Here is a 21,159-nt window from a genome sequence, read left to right as displayed (position 1 = left end):
ACGTCATTTTGCGACTCGAAATCAAAATATTTTTGTAATTATAATTTATTTCAGGGTTATGTCAGTCTTTTTCATTATAATTTTTAATATTTCAACTCAAAGCGATGTCGTTTTGGAAGTGAATGTAAATATCTTATCTACGTTCACGGTAGAAACATTAAAGCCAAAAATCATAATAAAAAAATAACTTTTTTTAATTTAAATATTAAATAAAAAACCGTCGTTTTACTTTTAATTTTAACTAATATAATTATCTTCCCTAATAAACATATATCAAAATGCAGTATTCCATTTAAATGGCATAAAATTATCTACTTTAAAATGGAAAAGCGCTTTTTCCCTCGTATTATATATATATTTTTGGTCTGTTACCAGGACAGGTATTTTAGGAAAAAATTTTGGTTTGCGTAGATTCATTTTCGGGAAAAAAACGCGACCCAGATTGTAGTGTACTTGTTCTCCTTACGTTTTGTTTGTTTTGTTTTGCTTTGTTGTGTACAGACTCTCACAGAAGAAGAAGTAAGAACAAGGTACGCTACCTTGTCAGCGTTTAGAATTTCCATGTTCAATTAATTTCATGGTCATTACAAAAAACTAAATGTGGGGTGTGGGGGGGTATCTTAAGTTTCTAACGTTGTTGCCAAACCCGTTCTCTTGTTGGGAAATATATGAATCTATATGCTAATTTTTTTATTCTAACGGTTGTGTTGTGTGTGCTTTTGTTGGTGGCTAACTATACTATGTTTTTTTTTTTGTTTTTTATTTTTGTTCTGGCTTGTTCAACTGCATCCAACCCGTTTCTTTAAGTTTTTGAAAAACTTGTTCATTGTTGTATTCTGTTTCTTAAAACTTAGTAGTACTTAGCAATCTGGGTAAGGGGAAGAATTGGATTTTCTTATCTGTTGGATGTTTCCTATAATATTTCTTCTTCTTCTTCGACCTCCACCACCTGGGGAGGTGAAAAGAGAGGATTTTTAGTTTGTTTTTGTATTAATTTTCTTGTATTTTACATGAATTTTGACCCCCATTTATTGAATAAAAGTTTGCACATGATAATGTTACAATCCAATTGTAATGTATGGGACTTGAGTCTTACATTGGTTATATGGACGACTAATGTGAGGTTTATATGAACTTTGGGCTCTTCTGCCTCGTGAGATAGCTTTTGGGGTGAGGTTGTCCCAAGGTTCGTATCAGATAAGCTTCAAATTTGGTTCTGCATAGTTCATGGTTGTTATCAACTGTTTCCGGAATGGAGGGGCTATTGACATTGATTTAGAATTTCAGAGATCTTTGCCTTTTATGCTTTTGTTAATTTTTTAAATTACTTGTTTTTACCAAGTGTTTTTATTGCTTCATTTGATTCACATTTTCCTCTCTCAATGGAAGCTGTTCATCTTTGACTGATTGCTGCAGAAAATGCATAGAAGACCTAAAGTGAAGGCTTCTTTGCTTCATTGTTTGAAGTTTTTCTTTAAATTGAATCTCTTTCTGATTTTTGTACAGAGGCATTGAAATGGCAACTTGTATACCTGTTGGAAGTGGCACACTGCATTATACAGTGACAGACTGCAAGAGACAAAGCTGTAAAAGGACTGCTTGGGTTTCTGATGTGCCTATCAAGAGATACTTACATAAAGATCTTTCTTGGTAAAGATTTTGATTGAAGAATCATATTAATAGTTATTTCATATCTCACTGTCTGTTGTGATGTCTAAAAAGTAATTCATGTTCTGCTCATCTAAAGTTTTACTTGTTTGCGTAAGATCATATGATTTTTATTGCTGTTAAAACTCTTACATATGGTATTGTCAAGGTATGTTTAGAATATTTTGATCCCAGAATCATATTAGTAGTGATCTCATGTCTTGCTATGATAAAATGCCTAAAATGGAATACTTGTTCCTTTGCTAGAGTCTAGCTTTGTTTTCAATGAAACTTTACCAGTTTGCACAAGATTGTATGACTTTCATTTTGGCTAAATTTGATAAATCTGAAGCATATTCAGGTCTGGCTGTTTGTTTAGGGTTGACAAGTGACAATATTAATTTAGACCAAGTAGTCATCGTGGTTTGTAGCACTTTCACAGTGATGGTTCAAATTGTTTGAAGCAAGTCATTGTGAGGGCTGGCTAGAAATTTCTGTCAGTAAGGAAATAAGTTGTACTATCATACATTGATTGCCTATTTATATACTAAAGTGTGTTGAAGTAACTTCAGGAAACTTGATCAGAAAGACTGAATGGAAATGGATCATCATTTTCTGGTTCACTCTTAGCTAAATTAATGATTTTCAATTGTTTTGGGGTACAAAATTTTAGGTCTAAAGCGGTATCAAAGGTTCTGCAGACACACAGATGTGAATTTTCAGTACCATCACTTCATAAGAACGGGAAACACTTCAAAGTCATTTCCTCATGCAAGAAAGATGGTCCTACAAAATACTTTGACTTTGCCGTCATTGGGAGTGGAATTGCTGGCCTCCGCTATGCGCTTGAAGTTGCAAAATATGGATCTGTTGCGGTGATAACAAAGGCTGAGTCTCATGAATGCAACACTAATTATGCTCAAGGTGGTGTTAGTGCTGTGCTATGCCCTTCAGATTCTGTGGAGAGTCACATGAAGGACACCATTGTGGCTGGGGCTTATCTTTGTGATGAGGAAAGCGTCCGAGTATGTTCTAGACCTATTAAGCTTGTTTACCTTGTAACTAAATCATTGTTAGAACCTAATCTATGCCCTGGAACATTAGACTAAATACATCTGAATATGCCTTGGGCTGCATAAGAATTGGTCTTTTTAAGTTGTTTTTTGAACTGCATTCCCATTTTTCCAAATGTATATTTCCATTTTCTGACAGGGATGTTTTGTACTTGCAAAAGTAAGTAAACGGGGTATTTTCAATTTGAAATGCAATTCTTTTACTCCATTCCTTTTTGCTATTGCTAAGCACAAAACTCCAGTGAATCCTTAATTTATGGAACCAATCAGCATTCTGCTTTAATTCTCAGGAAATGATTATTTTGAACATGCAATAATTACCCATGTACCTTTAGGTGATATATAATTAATTACTAGTTTCTATGGCTAATGTATTGAGCATTTTATTAACTTAAAACTCTTTTTTCCAGGTTGTCTGTACTGAAGGACCTGACCGAGTGAGAGAACTAATTGCAATGGGCGCATCATTTGATCACGGGGAAGATGGTAACTTGCATTTAACGAGGGAGGGGGGTCATTCACATCATAGAATTGTTCATGCTGCTGATATGACTGGAAAAGAGATTGAGCGGGCTCTACTGAAGGCAGTGGTCAACAATCCTAATATTTTTGTGTTTGAACACCATTTTGCTATAGATCTTCTCACTTGTCAGGTTTGTTCTCTTTTGGCATATACTTAAGGTTTTGTAGCATATATAATGTTGCTAGCATAGAAGTGTCTCTGAAAGTTTAAATTTTGAAGTTTTCATGGATTCTGTTCTTTTGAAATTGCCATTATCCAAATTTGATTTCAGAGCATTTTGAATGTTTTGATGCATTCACTGACTAAAACATGTCACTGGTGTTGCAGAATGGATCTGATATAATTTGTCTTGGTGTTGACACACTGAATACTGAAAACCTAGAGGTGGGAAAAGTAATTATGTATATTTTTTGAGAAAGAAATCACTGCAATCAATAAATATATTTTCTGAAGTTTCATTTTTTTAGCTTTTAGGTGGTAAGATTTCTTTCAAAGGTGACTTTGCTTGCGTCAGGTGGAGCTGGACATATTTATCCTAAAACTACAAATCCTCTGGTAGTCCTCTTTTAATAGAGCTTGAATTCTCTTTTCCCATTTTGCTGCTTGGGTTATTTTTCTATTTTAAATATTTAATAAAATCATGATGAAAAATGAAATATTCTAGTATGAGTTTATAATGCAGTTTTATTACAGTATATGAACTCAATGATTATAATATAGTATTATCTTCAAGAAAAAAAAATGACTCATTATTATAGTTACTCACATATTCATAACGAATCATTAATTTACTTGGATGATACACTCTGTAAGTTTACTAAGGCAATGATTAAAGTATAAATAAAGATCAATGAGCAATGCTGTCTACATGAAGCTAAAAATGTTGGGCTATTAAGTGGTTTAATTTTCCCTTTGTAGTGCTGATAGCACTGAAATGAACCATCTCATTATGGTTACACAATACACACATAATACATTGACCTATTTATGTTGACTAACCTGCATGATATGGCTAGTCTTATTTGCTTGTTAATTTGACTTACTTTTGATAACATCAGGTAGCCACCGGAGATGGAATTGCCATGGCATACCGAGCTCGAGCTGTGATTTCCAACATGGAGTGAGTGGATTATTTCAGAAGTCTGAATATTTGCTGTTTAATGAATTTCTCATACAAGTCTCACTGAACAAATAGAAAATGCCACTGGTTAAGGATATATGTGACAAGTTAGCAGTATGTTTGATGATAAGAAAGATACACCGAGGGCTGACTGCAGCACCTCCAAATCCACCCGAAGTCACTCGATACATGCATACCTCGCTCCACAAATTCCCCCTCCTTTTATCCATCCTCTAATAATATTATGGAAGAATCCTCTAACTAACTCTCTTCCTTTTCGCGCTCCTTAACCACCCCCAATTTTGTTATTACATACTTCTGATGCTCATCATATAAGAACATGCATAATCAATTTAGTAGCATTCAAGTGCAGAATTATATGAACAGTTATTGCCTTTAATGCAGAAGATCAATTGCAGAATTGCATTAGACTTCTAATCCTCATGCAGGGCATCTTTCTGTAGCACTTAACAAACTTTTTTTAAAGCTTGGAAGTTAATATGTGATGAGCTATGTAGTATTCTATTATAAGCTGCATACTTCACCTCCGGTGTGTGTGATGGAGCTTAGTATATTGTATTTCGTTCTTGTTAGTAACTTTTTTTAAATCATGATTGGCCCAGGTTTGTTCAGTTCCATCCTACTGCCTTGGCTGATGAAGGGCTTCCTATTAAACCAGCCAAGCCTAGAGAAAATGCATTTCTGATATCTGAAGCTGTGAGGGGTGATGGGGGCATCCTCTATAATCTAAGCATGGAAAGGTTTATGCCATTGTATGATGAGAGGGCTGAGCTTGCTCCAAGGGATGTGGTGGCAAGAAGTATAGATGACCAACTTAAAAAGCGCGATGAGAAGTTTGTGCTCCTTGATATTAGTCACAAGCCTAGAAAGGAAATTCTCTCCCACTTCCCCAATATTGCTTCTGTGTGTCTCCAGTATGGTTTGGACATAACTCGTCATCCAATACCAGTTGTTCCAGCTACTCATTACATTTGTGGAGGAGTTCATGCTGGGCTCCAAGGAGAGACAAATGTAAAGGGTCTATATGTAGCTGGTGAGGTTGCATGCACAGGTTTGCATGGAGCAAACAGGCTTGCTAGCAACTCATTGCTTGAGGCACTGGTTTTTGCAAGAAGAGCTGTTCAGCCCTCGGTTGATCAAATGAAGAGCTCTAGCCTTGATCTGAATGCTTCAAATTTGTGGCCTAGACCAATTGTGCCTTTGTCACTTGGAAGTAATGTCATTGACAAAATTTCATCAATGACAAAGGAATTGAGGAAAGAACTACAATCTATCATGTGGTACTATGTAGGAATTGTTAGGTCCACAATGAGACTAGAGACTGCTGAGCAAAAAATTGGTAATCTAGAGGCTAAATGGGAAGAGTACTTATATCAGCATGGTTGGAAACAAACAATGGTGGGGCCTGAGACATGTGAAATGAGAAACCTCTTTTGTTGTGCAAAGCTGGTTATTAGCAGTGCACTTTCTAGGCATGAGAGCCGTGGACTACATTACACCATTGATTTTCCTCATCTTGAGGAAAGTGAGAGACTTCCAACAATCATTTTGCCAAGTTCACATTTAAACAGTACATGGAGTTCTCGACAATTACACAAGCAGCCCATGTACCATTAAGTCTTCAAGTTCTTCCATTACATAATAATACGGAACTCTGATTGAAATCTAGCAAAATCCATTGGCTAGAATCTAATATTCTTGATGTCTTCCCTCTTACCCTTATAGTTTTCTGATTCATTGTTTAAATATAACAAGAAATATGTTCACTCTAGGTAATTTTTGTCAATCTCCCCACAGCTGTAGCAGTTTCACGTTGTGATCAAATAATCTCAACATTTGAATACTTTTATTTTGGAACTTTTATGCTATCACCATTCTACTTATTGCATACCCTTGCTCGGCATTGGTTGCAGCAACTCTCTAATACCGTTTAGAAAGTGTACATAATGCTAAGAAAGTGGTTTGTGATTAAGAATTTTTTGACACCATCATCCAAACAATAGAACATAGGCAAATAATAATTGCACATACTGCATTAGGTATGTGTGTAATCAAAAATCTATATTAGAACCTAGAATGTTATTTAAAAACTTGTATGGTCATCCACAACCGGATTATTAACCAATTCGTGACATTTTGTACTCAAAATTTCATATTCTTAAATTGTGGTCAAAGCCAACGTTATCAAAAATTAGTGTAAAAACGTAGAAATGCAAAAACGCAGTGTAAAAATGTGTTAAAACGCAAGTAAAAACGCCGCGTAAAAACGGTAGAAATGTAAATTTCTACACTTAAACTCACTTTGAAAAAAATATAAAAAAATCCTATTTTCCATTTTTTTAAAACTTAATTTTCTGATTTTGTATTTTTTGACTTATGTCTTATATAGTTATGTGACTTATATCTTTTAAATATGAAGTTATTATTAAAATTTTAATAGTGACTTATGTAATTTTTTTTACATGCATATATATATATATATATATATATATATATATATATATATATATATATATATAATTTTGTATATTGACTTTAAGTAGTAAAAATTTTACGTTTCGTGTCGTTTTTACAATTTACATTTCTACAACCTCATCCTGTTTCTACTTATAAACTCGATTTTAAAAACATTGGTTACAACTATTAACATGTTAATAGCTCTTCAATCTTTTTTTTCTTTTTTTTTATATGTGCAGCTTTTGAAAACCTCCTTAAACATAAACATACTTTGTGGCTGTGGATTTAATAGAAGCACCACTCAATACTCATGTCTCATTTCATCACTGAACTGATGCACCGAATCTGTAAGCATTATTAATGGTTACTGTGTGACTATCACTGCCAATCATGGAACCTTATCCTTCACTCTTAAGTTGTGATTGTGAATTTCGTGATGCCTTATCATCATAGAAAGAAGAGGAACAATACACTACGCTTATATGATTAATCAAGGCTCTGATAATATAAAATACATGAATTAGTGATAGCAAATGAATGATTATAATTGAAGGATTTTATGATGTTTGCTCTAACTTCGGGCATGTTAATGTTATATAATCCACGTTGTCTAGCACAATTGTTTTCGAGTCTGAATTTGAGTTTGATAAAGAGAAATTTGAGTGTAACGTATTCCAATTATATAATACACTTCAAACACTTAGAAATGAAAAATCAGGAAGATTTTATTAATTTGATAATAATATAATGACAAAAAAGTAAGAAGAGTTATATAGATATATACTCCTAGAAAAATAAAAAGTGTAACTTATAATTCACGAATCTGTCTTAGTGCTATACATAATTCCTTTTTATAATATTCATAAAATGATTGCTTTTCCTAAAAAAAGAGAGAGAGTGAAGCCGAAGCTTACAAGTTCTCCTATGTTATTGGGTGTATATACTTTTTTTTAATTAATATTTGGGTTTAGTGTGTGTACTTTTAAAATGTAAGTTGTGTCATTTTAATTTTTTACTCTATGTGCTTCTAGTAGTTCATAGTTATAATATGAAAAATTATTTTTATTTCTTTCCACGTCAGCTGATGTGACTGAAGAGAGAGAAAAAAAAAAACTTTTTATGTTATAATTATGTATTACCGAGAGTACATGGAGTAAGAAGAATTATATATATCTATATAACTCTTCTTACTTTTTTGTCATTATATTATTATCAAATTAATAAAATCTTCCTGATTTTTCATTTCTAAACAAATAGTTTTCCTTAATATTTTACTTTTTTCTATGTTCTTACTTGATTTAGGAATCATTTTTCTCGTTATATAAGATTATTATAATATTTTTTGATGATATGGATATTGTTGCATTACATTTTGATTAAGCAAGTATGACATTTTAAAATAAGGTATTGATGATTAATTTTGAAGCTGCAATTTCGATATGGTAGTTTTCTTGCAATCTAGGGTTTTCATCATTGGGTCCAAGTTGATTTTAAGTAGATGTGTATGCCCGTGAACCCTTGTTTTCTTCTTACAGAGAATCCAACATAATGACAAATTTATCCCAGTGGATTGTGGGATGTGTCAGTTGTTGAGTAATAGGAAAGGCTCTTGTCAAAAAGATAATGACTCAATTGATTATCAATATATATAGTCTCTCGGGAAAGGATCCGTTTACAAATTTTTTTTTACAAACTTACAAATTATACTATGTCTGACCAGTAATACTCTACTCTGCTCAAGAGTATATTACCGGTCAGACATAATATAGTTTGTAAACAAAAAGTTTGTAAATATAACTGTATAGTTTTACTTTTTAATTATTGTCACAACACTGTCGGTGATATAAATCTTTGTTCTCAAGATTCACTTCCTCGCTAGAACACATAGTGAGTAGTGAGTGCTACCTCAACCATGAATTCTAGGAGTTTGATTTATGTACTTGTGTGTTTCAATCTATATGTGGCTTGTACATTCTTTCAAGTCTCAAGTGGGAATGGCTCTAACTCTAACCAATGTTGGTTCCCTGCAATTTACAACTTTGGGGACTCAAACTCAGACACTGGAGCCATATCTGCAACATTCATAGGAGTGCAACCTCCTAATGGTATAAGCTTCTTTGGAAGCTTATCAGGAAGGGCTTCTGATGGCCGTCTCATCATAGATTTCATAGGTAAGTAGAACATATTATGTACTCTCCTTCACAGTTTTACAACCAATAATAACACATAGTCTAAGACCTAAGTTGAGCTTTATTTTTCATACTATGTTTATAAGATTTATAACCTTTGATATCACTCATTTTTGGTGGACATATGCAGCTGAAGAATTGAAGGTGCCATATCTAAGTGCATATTTGAACTCAATTGGATCCAATTACAGGCATGGTGCAAACTTTGCAACAGGAGGTTCATCCATTCGTCCTGGTGGTTATAGTCCATTCCATCTTGGGCTTCAAGTTAATCAGTTCATACAGTTCAAGTCCCACACCAAGATTCTCTACAATCAGCTCTCTGACAACAGTTAGTTTCTCTTACCCTCTGCATTTCCTTTCATGTTTATGCCTCTTTGTTGGTGTGCTAGAAGCATAATCATAATATATCAAAATGCTACAATTGATGGCATATTTTAGACACCCTCTTTTAAAAAAGCAGGAAATGATGTTTCATGGTGAGTGATGACAGTGAATGCTGAACCTGTGTGATAATATTCTAGGGACAGAACCACCTTTAAAAAGTGGTCTTCCAAGGTCTGAGGACTTCTCCAAGGCCCTTTACACCTTTGATATTGGACAAAATGATCTTGCCATTGGTCTTAATAAGACTTCAGAGGAACAAGTTCTAAGGTCAATTCCTGAAATCTTGAGCCAATTCTTCCAAGCAGTGCAGGTAAGCAACCACAAAAGCCTTGTTAGCATTATCAAATAACAATTTTGTAAAGAACCAATTCAATCCAAAAGCTTAAGTTGTTGGGTGAGACTACATTAATGATTTTATATATCTTAACACGCCCCCTCACACGAGAGCCCATTGGGCTTGAAGGGTGGACAATGCACAAACTCACCTACCTGTGCGAAGAAAGAAATTCCACTAGAAAGAAAGTGGGGGGCGGTGAGGATCAAACCCGGTACACCGAAGCTTTGATACCATGTAAAGAACTAATTCAACCCAAAAGCTTAAGCTGTTGGGTGAAGCTACATTAATGATTTTATATATCTTAACAAATTTGGTTCAAGAACTAAACACTTCTCATGGCTATATTTTAGCAACTATACAATGAAGGGGCAAGAGTGTTCTGGATTCACAACACAGGTCCATTTGGATGCTTGCCCTACAGTTACATTTATTATGAACCCAAGAAGGGTAACCTGGATGCAAATGGCTGTGTGAAACCTCAGAATGAGATTGCTCAGGAATTCAACAGGCAGCTCAAGGACCAAGTGTTTCAACTAAGGAGAAAGTTCCCATTAGCCAAATTTACATATGTTGATGTGTACACAGCAAAATATGAACTAGTCAGCAATGCAAGGAAACTAGGTGATCTTGTGTGGAATTCAAGGTTTTGGTTATCTTCAAATTAGCCAATACACATTTAACTTTTATGCTTGATTGGTGGCAGGTTTTCTCAGTCCATTGGAGTTCTGTTGTGGCAGTTACTATGGTTACCACATAAATTGTGGGAAGAAAGCCATAGTAAATGGAACTGTTTATGGCAATCCATGTAAAAATCCTTCTCAACATGTTAGCTGGGATGGCATACATTACTCTCAAGCAGCAAACCAATTGATTGCTAAACACATTCTCTATGGCTCATTCTCTGATCCACCAATTCCAATTGGGCAAGCATGTTTCTGAGTATAATTCAATTGATGTGTTATTAGCTAGTCACTTAGTATGAGATAGAGTATCATATATTATGTGGGTTGTCACGCTTCTATTTCAATAAACAAGCAATTTGTGGAAGATCTATTGAGTAGCTGTGCACACTGAGTAAGAGAATATCATAATTTATGTTATTGTGGGAAAAGCAAATGTAACTTACACTAAAGGCTCAAATGCTAACAAGTACTGTCTTTAAGATACTTACGAAGAATTTAAAAATAAAAGAATCAAATAATTTAAAAATATTTCTTCAGTTAATGCAGATAAGTTATCTGCATTTACTTCCAAAACGATGTCGTTTTGGGATTGAAAAATTAGAAAATTATAATTATAAAGATTATTATAACCCTGAAATAAATTAAAATTACAAAAACACTATGATTTTCGTCTAAAACGATGTCGTATTGGACTTATTACAGATAACTTATTTACAGTAACGGCAAAAAAAAAAACGAACTTATAATTTAAATAATTAAAGATGATGTGGTTAATAAAAACAGTAATTAAATTATATACATCTTTAAATATTAAATTTTGTGAGCTAAATAATTTATGGCAAGTGCAGATACCGCAACATAGTGGTAAAAGCAGATTTTTCTTGTGGAATGGGATCCAGGTAATACGCTCTCACTTTTCGTATCGTACAATATTTGATTCTGTGCAATTCATAGAAAAGTGTGTGAATATTTAAGTTTGGGTGTTTAACGTGGTAGAGTATTTTAAGCTATAAGGACAGAGCACATCATTAAGTTTGAAGTGGGAATACCTAGAATTTTTTTTTTGGATCCGGATCTTTTTACGTGAGAAAAATATGATACGATCATATAGGAAATTATAATCATACAAAAGTGGATCAATGATAATAAAGAAAAAGAAAAAAAATATTAAAATAGATAATTATGAAATTATAACCGTTAATTTACTTTTATATGGTTGTGATTTTCTTATATGACCATACCATATTTTTGAATTTATTTCCAATATTTTTAGTCAGTTGATACATAATGAGTCATCAAGTTAGTCTAAGTTGAGGTGAATGTGGGCTAATGTTGAAGTGTTTGTGTTAAGAAAGAAAGCCCAATAGGATTAAATCGATAATTGAAAAGAAAGGAGCCTGTGTTAATAAATGCACCAAGGTGGGCCAAATTCTTAGAAAGCCTCTTTATAATTGTTGTGGCCCATCTAAATTTGTTTAAGGCTTAATATTGCTTAAATATTGATATTGTTGATGTGCTGTTTGGGTATGATTGACACCGTGGGATAAATATGATTTTATTACAAATTGTACACTCATTTTCCTCTTACAGATTATCCACTGTAAGCATGAATTCAGGCAACAATGAGGGCTGTATTATGACTGAATTCAGAGTAAATAATGGTGATTGAGGAAGTCTATTTGGATATATATGTTGTGGTACAAGTGCACATTTGGCTGTATATTTGTTAAAGGAGCAATTGTGGTTGAGTTTAGTTCTGTTTTACTGTTCTTTACTTCACCTTGCTCTTTGTTATCATGAAAGCTGTGAATTAAACCTGACAATTTGGATTAATGAATGTTTTGACATGATAGATATTAGTGTGATATCTGATACTTGAAGTGCTGTTTTGATGACTCTGAAAATTTGATATTGAGTGTGTAAAATAACAAAAGACAAGAACAACATTAAGATTTAAGAGAATACAATATATAAAGAAACACTAATGAGTTTAGTCTATACCTAATCTAAATCCTAATAAAATAAGGAAATAGATATTAACAAATAAGAAAGATATTCTTTCCAACAATCTCCCTCAAACTGGAGCGCATAGATCATAAGCAACAAGCTTGAACAAGAAAGACTAAGAAACATAACATCAAAATAAATGAGTGGGGGTTGTAACAATTCTACAACTCACCCTAAAGGAAAATAACAAACATAATAAACTAAAATAAAATATTATGTATATCTCGAATACTCCTCCTCAAGATGGAGGGACACTTCATTTTAGGAAGAAAGAAAACTAAAACGAAGTTTCACGGAATATAAGTCAGAGAAATCGACAGCAAATCAACCGGAATGACCATCAGTTTGAAGAGCTAGTAAAGAGATGGTGCTGGAATGGACATTAGCAAAGGAAGAAAAAGACATCAGCCAAGGAAGGGCAGAGATAAATACAATGTTGAAACTAGAATACAAGCCGAAGGAGAGTGTAACTGGAAAAATCCGCGGTCCAGGCAACAAGATAAATGCTCCCTCTGAATGGGAAGCCAAAATAAAGCCAAACAATGACAAAAATAAATCAAATACAAGCCAAATCAGACTTAAATAACACCAAAAAGATATGTGGGAATAATATAAAATTAACCAAATACAAGCTATAAAAGAAAATCAAAATAAAAACAATAAATCAACTAACAAGTTCTAAGGTCGATTCCTGAAATCTTGAGCCAATTCTCCCAAGCAGTAAAGGTAAGCAACCACCAAAGCCATGTTGGCATTATCAGATAACAATTTGGTTCCGGAACTAATGCTTGTCATGGCTTTATTTTAGAGACTATACAATGAAGGGGCATGAGTGTTCTGGAATCACAACACAGGCCCAATTGAATGCTTGCCCTACGATTACATATATTACGAACCCAAGAAGGTAACCTGGATGCAAATGGTTGTGTGAAACCTCACAAGAAGATCGTTTAGGAATTTAACAGGCAGCTCATGGACCTAGTGAATGTGAATCATATAAGGAGAAAGCTCTCACTAGCCAAGTTTACATATGTTGATGTGTACACAGCCAAATATGAACTAGTGAGCAATGCAAGGAACCTAGGTGATCTTCAAGTCTCCAAACACACATAATTGAGTGGAATTTAATGTTTTGGTTATCTTGAAATTAGTCAACCCACACAATTATCTTGAGCATAATTCAAATAAGTGTTATTAGCTAGTCACTTAAAATGAGATAGAGCCCCATATATTATGTGGGTTGTCATGCATCTATTTAAATAAACAAGCAATTTGTGTAAGAACAATTAAGGAGCTGTGCACACCAGTAAGAAAAAGAATGTCATATTTATGTTCTTGTGGGATAAGCAAATGTAACTTCAATTTGGTAATGTCAGGGCACACCAAAAAGGCTCAAACTACCAGAAAATATCTAATCTTTAAGGGATTCGAAGACAAGAATTAATAGTACAGTCAACTTAAATAATAAGATTCTAGTTAAGTTCTCTTATAAGCTGCAGACTTGAATTTTATATATATATACTCTTTGCAGTCTGCAGTGTCATATTCATGCTTGTCACGTTCATAAGATCCTTTGACTATAACAATGAAACTTACAAAATATATGGTTGCAGTGGTTAGAAGCAACTGAATTTTCTAATAGGCCGTCTGGTGTACCAGCAAAGAAAATTAAGTTTCAACATCCATTTGATAACATAAGAAAATTGAGTTTCCACCTTTTATAAATTCAATTATACAAAGAAGAATATGAATAACAGAAATTTCCTATACCCCTATAGAAAATAGACATACAAAGTAACTTCTTGTGAACATTAACAATTGGAAGTGGAAACTATTTCCACTTTGTTATTGATTTTAGGCCAAATTTGCAAACAATGATCAAAATAAGCAAACCGGCTAATCTCATTGTGTTTTATATACAGCCCCGGCTTCATAGGACCTTAATGCCATTGTCTTTTATAAGCTGAGGGTTTGAATCAAGGAGATTTTCCAGTGATATTCTTGATTTCCTGTTCCTAGCCCTGCCTGCTTCCTTCAACAATTCTGCCAACCTTCGCTTCTCATCATCCACATCAGGATTTGCTGTTCCAAGCTTCTCTTCTCTCATTCCAACTACATATTCCAAAATTTCGATGGCATCATCCACTCTGCAAATCATTACAAATAACAAGAAGTATTAACAGTTAAAGCCTGAAAATTCTGATTATTTTCTTATGCTGCATGAAGTTGTAAACAAAATGGATGAAGAAAGTAAAGTAGTAGTGACAAATACCATAATACTCTTAAGAGTAAATACCCTTTTCGGTCCCCAGCAAATTTTACGATGCCCGCTTTAGTCCTTATAAAATAAAAAGGCTATTCGTGATCCCTAAGAAATTCAAAGTGAACCCATTTTAGTTATTTTAAGGGACTAATGTGGGTCTTTTTTGAATTTGTGAGGGACCACGATTTCAACTAAATGGGTCAATTTTAAATTTCTTAGGGACGACGAATAGCGTTTTTATTTGCTAGGGACTAAAACGGGATCGTGAAATTTGCTGAGGACCAAAAAAGGTATTTACTCTGCTCTTAAGGATTAAAAAGAGAGTTAGGAGACAATGAACATATTTACCTTCCCATTGCATCGTAGGTGCCTGCTAGATTGCTATAGACCCCTAATGTGTCAGGGTGATATGGACCATACTCTTTTTCCAATATAGTCTTGGCCTCTTCAAACAAATCTGCAGCCTCATTTATAGCATAACGCTGCACGCAGGCAAGACCCATTTGGTTCAATGCAATCCCAAACAAAGCAGATTTCTTTTCTCCACTGGCACGAAACTTGGCAATAGCACTTTTGAAGATGTTGTAAGAATCAGAATAGTTCCCTAGCATATAACACATGACCCCCATTTGGGCCTCAATTCCTGCAATAGTACTTTGTTGACCAGGAGCATTGCCAAATATCTTCAAGGCCTTTTTGAGTAACTTCAATCCCTTCTCCAAATCATTCATGGATTGATAGATGGCAGCAATATCTATTAGACCACTAGCAACCTCTTCCAAAGGGATCCCGGGGTTGATCTTCCCAAAAATTCTCAGTGCATTTTCACAGTAAGATTTTGATTCCTTGAATTTCCCTATTTTGTTGTACAAATCAGCTAACCGGACATAGACTGAAGCAACCAATGGATGATTCTCTCCTTTGGTTGATTTGAAGACAGTGAGTGCTTTCTGATAAGAAAAAACTGCCTCATCATAGCGTGCCAGTGAAAGATAGGCATCACCTATGCTGCAATCAACCGAAGCTACATCAACTTCTTGGCCATTTGCTGCCATGGCCATGCCTGCTAAAACATAATGCTCTAGAGCAGCTTCATAATCACCCTTTGAGTCACAGATAAGCCCCATTAGTCTCCTATCTGCTGCTTCTTCAATGGAAGCAGGAGACCGATTTTCCTTGTGAATATCAAGAGCCATCTTACACAGCTTCTCAGCCTCATCAAACTGCAGTGCCTGAACATGAGCCTCAGCCACATAGCGACATGTCTCACCAAATCTTGGGTCTGTTTCCCCCAAGGCTTGCCCTTGAATTTCAAGACCTGCTGTATAAAACAGTATAGAATTCTCTATCTGCCCTATCATTGCATAAGTATCCCCCAATTGCATGCACCCTGCAAACTTAGCTAGTGCATGATCTTGTCCATCCTCTAAGACAGGAATATCAATGGAACGCTCAAGAATGGGAATGGCCTCATTATACTGTCCTAAATTACAGTATAATGTTGCCAAAACATGCAGACACATGACCAATTCTAAATTGGGTTTCCCATTTGCACACATCTCAAATGATTTCAAAGCTCTAAGAGCCAATTCAAGAGCTTTATGGGAATTCTCACCTGAAGAGATCATATCTCTTGTTTGCTTGAGTAAAAATGGTCCAAGATCTGGGTTATCTAACCCAGCAGCAGCAATACGCTCCTCAATTCCTTTCAAACCAAGGTTCCTATGCTTCCTCATGTTGTAAACACCATTTGCTTTTCTAGCACCCTTCTCACCCCTCTTGTAATTAGGTGGCCTCTCACGCAAATTTTTGCTTTTGGGAGGATTTGACTTGGTTGATCCTTCAAATTGGTTATTATCCTTCTTTGTATGTTCCTTTCCACATGACACAACATCTTTCTCAGGTGTTGAACCATTGAAATCCTCTTTATTCTCAGTAACCACCTCCTTTGTAATCTCTACAATATCTCCAACAAGATAGCACAACTCTGAATCAATCCTTGACTCTTCACCATATGAGTAAAAACTAGCCCTGGAGGGTGACTGATCAGAACTCCTCATTTCACACACATTGTGATACAATTGCTCAATAGAGGTATCCACCACACCATCAATAGCCAAATCAATTGAGTCACTCTGAATACTTCTTGGACTCAGAGTACTCCTTGGAGATGCTTGCTGAGTAAAATTTTCCTTATGGGGTGTATAACTCCCACTAGGTTCCCCTATTGAACTATTCATATTCAACTCGTCCATAGCTAAACCAGGCATTGAACAGTATAATCAGCAACTCACCTAAAATTAACAACAAAAATTCAAAAAAAAAAAAAAAAAAAGTTTTAAATTTCTTCAAAATATGAAAACAAGAACCAATCTCTGCAGAAGAATTCGGATTACACTATACATTAAAGTTTGGGGTCTCAATCACAAAATCAAGATCAAATTTTCACTTCAAAGTGACACAGGCCAAAAAACCATTGATGACTTCACTGGTGTCACTAAAATTTCAAGCAAAGATAAAATATTATGTAAGAAGAAACAGAAAAGAAACAAAAAGTAAAAGAGAAATGAATCAAACTTTAGAAAACCATCACAGCAACAAAAAAAAAAAAGAAGAAGCCAAAAGCAACTAAAAATATTCCATTCAGTTGATTGCGTGACATTGCTTCTTCCCAGATGCTCCATCCTATGTACATCACATGACAACACAACACAACACAAAAGAGTTTATGAAGTTCCATCTTTGTCGGTGATCAAACTCAGGACAACATAAAAGCAACATCAAACAAGAACAGCAATCAAGAAACATGTTGATGGAAATACAATACCAGAAAGCAATAAAAAATGCATCACCTCATTGAGAACAGACACAACATGGTGTGGCTTAATACATTAAAGACAGGAACTGAAACCAAAGTAAAACATAACATAAGAGAGACAATGAATGAGGTGTTACCTTTAGTACTCTCCGAAGAATAAAAGCCAAAACTTTCAAAGGTTGTTTTGTATGGGTGTTATGTACAGATGAAGAGATATGGGTCAATATAGCTGTATAATTTGTACTGGTATGCATTTATATATATGTACATGTGGGGTGTTGAAGAAGACTTGTGGCAGGTAATGGAATTTTGGGAAAATGGAGAGGGCAAAATGGGAACTTTAAATGGAATGATTGAGATTTTCTAGATAAATAAATATGCATGTGTAAGAGTTGTACTTGTAGCAAAGTGTTGGAATGTTGAAGCAAAACCAGGAAGGTGACCTCTCTCCCACTCTTTTCCTTTCCTCTTCAACTTCAACTGCTTTTTTATATTGAAATTTGTTTTCTTAATTAGTAGATTATTATTATTATTATTATTTTTTTTTAGTAAATATCAACCGGTGCCCAAAATCCTAATGGATCCAACTAATTCTATTTTGGGTTTGTGTCTTTTTATCTTAAAAAAATTGCAATTCTTATAATTCGAATCCACTATCTTTCGAACAGGTCAATTTGTGAGATTTTATCAGATATTTTCAATAGTTTTTAGGGGACGTTTGGTACGCGGTATTCTTCAGGATTCCCGAGAAATTTGAATTTTTCTAAATTTTTAATTTTCGAATATTATTATAAATTGAATTTAAAAATCATATTTCTGAAAATCAAAATTTTCGAATAAAAAATAATTTCTCCTCTGCCATGTTACCAAGATTTTCATGTGTTTTTGGTATATACATTCTTATTTTATTAACTTTGAATTACTTATTAGTTATTGATTAGCAGCTTTCCAAGCCAAATCATAAGCAATAAAAAAATCATAGTTCCTCAGGCCACAATTGATTATGACAAGGTCTGGCATAGTTAACAAGAAAGTCAACTGTTTTATTGATTATATTTTGTGAACTCCAAGTATTTTTTTTTTTTAAAAAGTAACAACTAAATATTTGATAACTTACATCTCAAGAAAAAAATATTATTATTGGGTCAGAATTACAAATATATTAATGAAAATGTTAGAAAGTTAATTTTTTATTTTGAATTATTTAGTTCATTACTTTACTTTTCATGGGTGTTCGAACTATTTTATATTTTTTTAACTGAATTTTGCACACAAAAAATAACTTTTTATTTTCATGAGTAGCCCTTCCTATAATATGGTAAGAGTAAATTACTATCTTCACCCAGAATGAAAATTCTTATTCGTGTCTCATTATCATTCAAGACTATTATGTTTTAAAATATATATATATATATATATATATATATATATATATATATATATATATATATATATAGAGGCAGGATCTTTTGACACCGGTGTCAAATTTAAAGTTTGACACCTCATCTAAGAACCGTTAGATCAAAAAATATCAACGACTTTGATTTGTGAGCATGTGACACCATTGATCTTTTTTGATCTAATGGCTCTTAGATGAAGTGTCAAACTTCAAATTTGACACCGGTGTCAAAGGATCCTATCTCATATATATATATATATATATATATATATATATATATATATGGATAAGATCAACTTACACCGGTGTAAGAATAATAAGTCTTACACCAAATCTTAACTGTTGATTTTCGTGCATCTAATGGTTGAAATTTATTGGAAATTAAAAATTATTTAATGAGTGAGACATAATAAATCTTAACCGTTAGATGCAGAAAATCAATTGTTAAGATTGAGTGTAAGACTTCTAACTCTTACACTGGTGTAAGAATATTCTGTCCCATATATATATATATATATATATATATATATATATATATATAAATTTTGAGAATATTATTTTTTGGGTACAAATATTTTGTTATATTTTTCATAAATTTTGATGGATATTAAGTTGAAGAGGACTTGCAGTTGAGATGTAAGAAGCATAGGGTGGCGGGATTAACGGCTTTTCGACGCGAAAAGACTAGCGACATGTTAAGGTGACCGTGCGGTTTTCTGTCAGAGGGTGAAAGTTCGAATAGAAAGTTACCACGTGGCAAGAGTTGAAGATACAGCGAATGCAATGATTGGTTATACACGTGGACCACATCCAGCTGCATTGAAGCTGGTAAGTGGTGACTGGTTAGCAGCGGTGATGGACCCTTCGCACCAAGCCGCCGAAGGTGGGCCGGCCCGGGCCCACTTTCCAAAAGTTATATATATTCCCTTAACTATATGATTTTTTATTAGATTCGCTTTTTTTGGAATTACTGCATATAAATTATCTGCAGTAAGTTCAATATGACATTATTTTGGGAGAAAAATTATGGTATTTTTTTAATTTTAATTTATTTCAGAATTATAATAGTCTTTATATTTATAATTTTTTAAGATTTCAATACCAAAAGAAGTCATTTTTGAGAATAAATGCAGATAACTTATCTGTAATAACTGCAGAAACATTTTTCCCTTCTTTATTTGCAAATGATGAAAAGGAAAAAATATTATTGGGAAATTTTTTGGAGAAGATAAACCAAGTCAAAAGATTGAATTTGATTGACAGATGGAAATGACGATATTTTTAATTATTAGTTTGCACAGTCTTCAATTTTTTAAATATTTGTTATTTATTAAATGAAATTTGTTATTAATTTAATTAATAACTTGAGTTTACTATCTATAAGTAAAATTAATATAAGGTTTTATTCAATAATAAAAACATTAACTAATATATTATTAGAAAAGGGATTTTTTAATTCCTATATGATTAAGAAGTCTTACTTTTCATCTTAATTTTTTATTTTCATCGATCTAACGATTATAATTTATTGAGTTATATTAATCAATTAATTATTAATTCAAATAAATTATAATCGTTACATGAATATAAATCAATGATGGGAAATAAGACTTCTAAATTTTACACTCAAATCAAAAAAAATCCCTCCACATGTTATTAGCATTTCCCTTTGTTCGTTTAAGCGAAAAGAATTACTGAGATTAGAATTTATCAGGTATAAAGTTGTTAGTTTTGGAAGAGTCGTTTTTATAAGTTTGACAATATCGGAATCAGATTAATTAGATAATCGATGATAATATATCCAAAAAAAACTGTTAGTTTTGTATATGATTAATGAAAGAAAAAAAATCCCTGCATAAATTTAGAGATTCATGTATATAAATACGAGACAGAATCTCTTGACTTAAGTGTAAGATTAAGAAATTTTACTTCTTATTTCAATAGTTATAGTTTATTTAAAATTAAAAATTAATTAATAGATATAATTTAATAAATCACTATCATTGGATAAGAAATAAATGGAAATTAACAGTTTAAATGAGGAATATAATTTCTTAATCTTATACTAGAATCAAAAATCCTCCCTCAATAAATATATGAGTTTTTAAAATTTGAAAAATTAATTTAGCGTTTAAAATGCATTGTTTTTTATACTGCTATCAACAAATTATCATTTATTACGTGAATTGTTTTAAAGGATACAATCCGTAGTCCAAACCATTCAATTTAAGCAAT

The 21,159-nt window shown here is 33.3% G+C and overlaps 3 protein-coding genes across 6 annotated transcripts; 2 read left to right on the top strand and 1 right to left on the bottom strand.

Moving 5' to 3' along the window:
• The first annotated feature begins 396 nt into the window (after window positions 1-396).
• On the top strand, window positions 397-6,241 carry LOC133318026 (L-aspartate oxidase 2-a, chloroplastic). Of its 2 annotated transcripts, XM_061519957.1 has the most exons (8): window positions 397-530; window positions 1,507-1,650; window positions 2,321-2,672; window positions 3,131-3,373; window positions 3,571-3,627; window positions 3,718-3,798; window positions 4,302-4,363; window positions 4,987-6,241. In XM_061519957.1, exons 2-8 carry the CDS (start codon window positions 1,517-1,519, stop codon window positions 5,999-6,001), a joined length of 1,944 nt encoding a protein of 647 aa, XP_061375941.1. In that variant the 5' UTR covers window positions 397-530; window positions 1,507-1,516; the 3' UTR covers window positions 6,002-6,241. The 2 variants fall into 2 exon arrangements, with proteins under 2 accessions (XP_061375941.1, XP_061375942.1); XM_061519958.1 differs by lacking the exon at window positions 397-530 and having other exon boundaries at window positions 1,245-1,650.
• Window positions 6,242-8,753: 2,512 nt separating this feature from the next.
• On the top strand, window positions 8,754-10,693 carry LOC133318024 (GDSL esterase/lipase At3g27950-like). Its single transcript, XM_061519953.1, has 5 exons — window positions 8,754-9,012; window positions 9,161-9,361; window positions 9,555-9,727; window positions 10,105-10,375; window positions 10,458-10,693. Exons 1-5 carry the CDS (start codon window positions 8,754-8,756, stop codon window positions 10,691-10,693), a joined length of 1,140 nt encoding a protein of 379 aa, XP_061375937.1.
• Window positions 10,694-14,219: 3,526 nt separating this feature from the next.
• Window positions 14,220-16,989, bottom strand: LOC133318025 (protein KINESIN LIGHT CHAIN-RELATED 2). 3 transcript variants are annotated; one of them, XM_061519955.1, is made up of 3 exons: window positions 16,509-16,989; window positions 15,056-16,460; window positions 14,220-14,591 (listed from the first exon to the last, which is right to left on the bottom strand). In XM_061519955.1, the coding sequence occupies exons 1-3, from the start codon at window positions 16,975-16,977 to the stop codon at window positions 14,375-14,377; spliced, it is 2,091 nt and encodes a 696-aa protein (XP_061375939.1). In that variant the 5' UTR covers window positions 16,978-16,989; the 3' UTR covers window positions 14,220-14,374. The 3 variants fall into 3 exon arrangements, with proteins under 3 accessions (XP_061375939.1, XP_061375940.1, XP_061375938.1); XM_061519956.1 differs by having other exon boundaries at window positions 15,056-16,536; window positions 16,597-16,989; XM_061519954.1 differs by having other exon boundaries at window positions 15,056-16,989.
• Between the last annotated feature and the right edge of the window lie 4,170 nt (window positions 16,990-21,159).

This window comes from Gastrolobium bilobum, unplaced genomic scaffold (genome assembly GCF_033153095.1).
Source record: "Gastrolobium bilobum isolate Gb01-03AN ecotype WA unplaced genomic scaffold, APGP_CSIRO_Gbil_v1 utg175903, whole genome shotgun sequence".
NCBI lineage: Eukaryota > Viridiplantae > Streptophyta > Magnoliopsida > Fabales > Fabaceae > Gastrolobium > Gastrolobium bilobum.
Note: the sequence above shows the minus strand (reverse complement) of the source record. Positions and strands in the feature narration are given on the sequence as shown.

What these genes read in the sequence shown, in the direction of transcription:
- LOC133318026 (XM_061519957.1), top strand. Translation starts at nt 1,517, where the DNA reads ATGGCAACTTGTATACCTGTTGGAAGTGGCACACTGCATTATACAGTG. An exon ending in GTGATGAGGAAAGCGTCCGA is followed by an intron (nt 2,673 to 3,130) that starts GTATGTTCTAGA and finishes TCTTTTTTCCAG; the next exon opens with GTTGTCTGTACTGAAGGACC. An exon ending in GCTGTGATTTCCAACATGGA is followed by an intron (nt 4,364 to 4,986) that starts GTGAGTGGATTA and finishes TGATTGGCCCAG; the next exon opens with GTTTGTTCAGTTCCATCCTA.
- LOC133318024 (XM_061519953.1), top strand. Translation starts at nt 8,754, where the DNA reads ATGAATTCTAGGAGTTTGATTTATGTACTTGTGTGTTTCAATCTATAT. An exon ending in TCTCATCATAGATTTCATAG is followed by an intron (nt 9,013 to 9,160) that starts GTAAGTAGAACA and finishes GGACATATGCAG; the next exon opens with CTGAAGAATTGAAGGTGCCA. An exon ending in CAGCAATGCAAGGAAACTAG is followed by an intron (nt 10,376 to 10,457) that starts GTGATCTTGTGT and finishes GATTGGTGGCAG; the next exon opens with GTTTTCTCAGTCCATTGGAG.
- LOC133318025 (XM_061519954.1), bottom strand. Translation starts at nt 16,977, where the DNA reads ATGCCTGGTTTAGCTATGGACGAGTTGAATATGAATAGTTCAATAGGG. An exon ending in ACCTACGATGCAATGGGAAG is followed by an intron (nt 14,592 to 15,055) that starts GTAAATATGTTC and finishes AATGATTTGCAG; the next exon opens with AGTGGATGATGCCATCGAAA.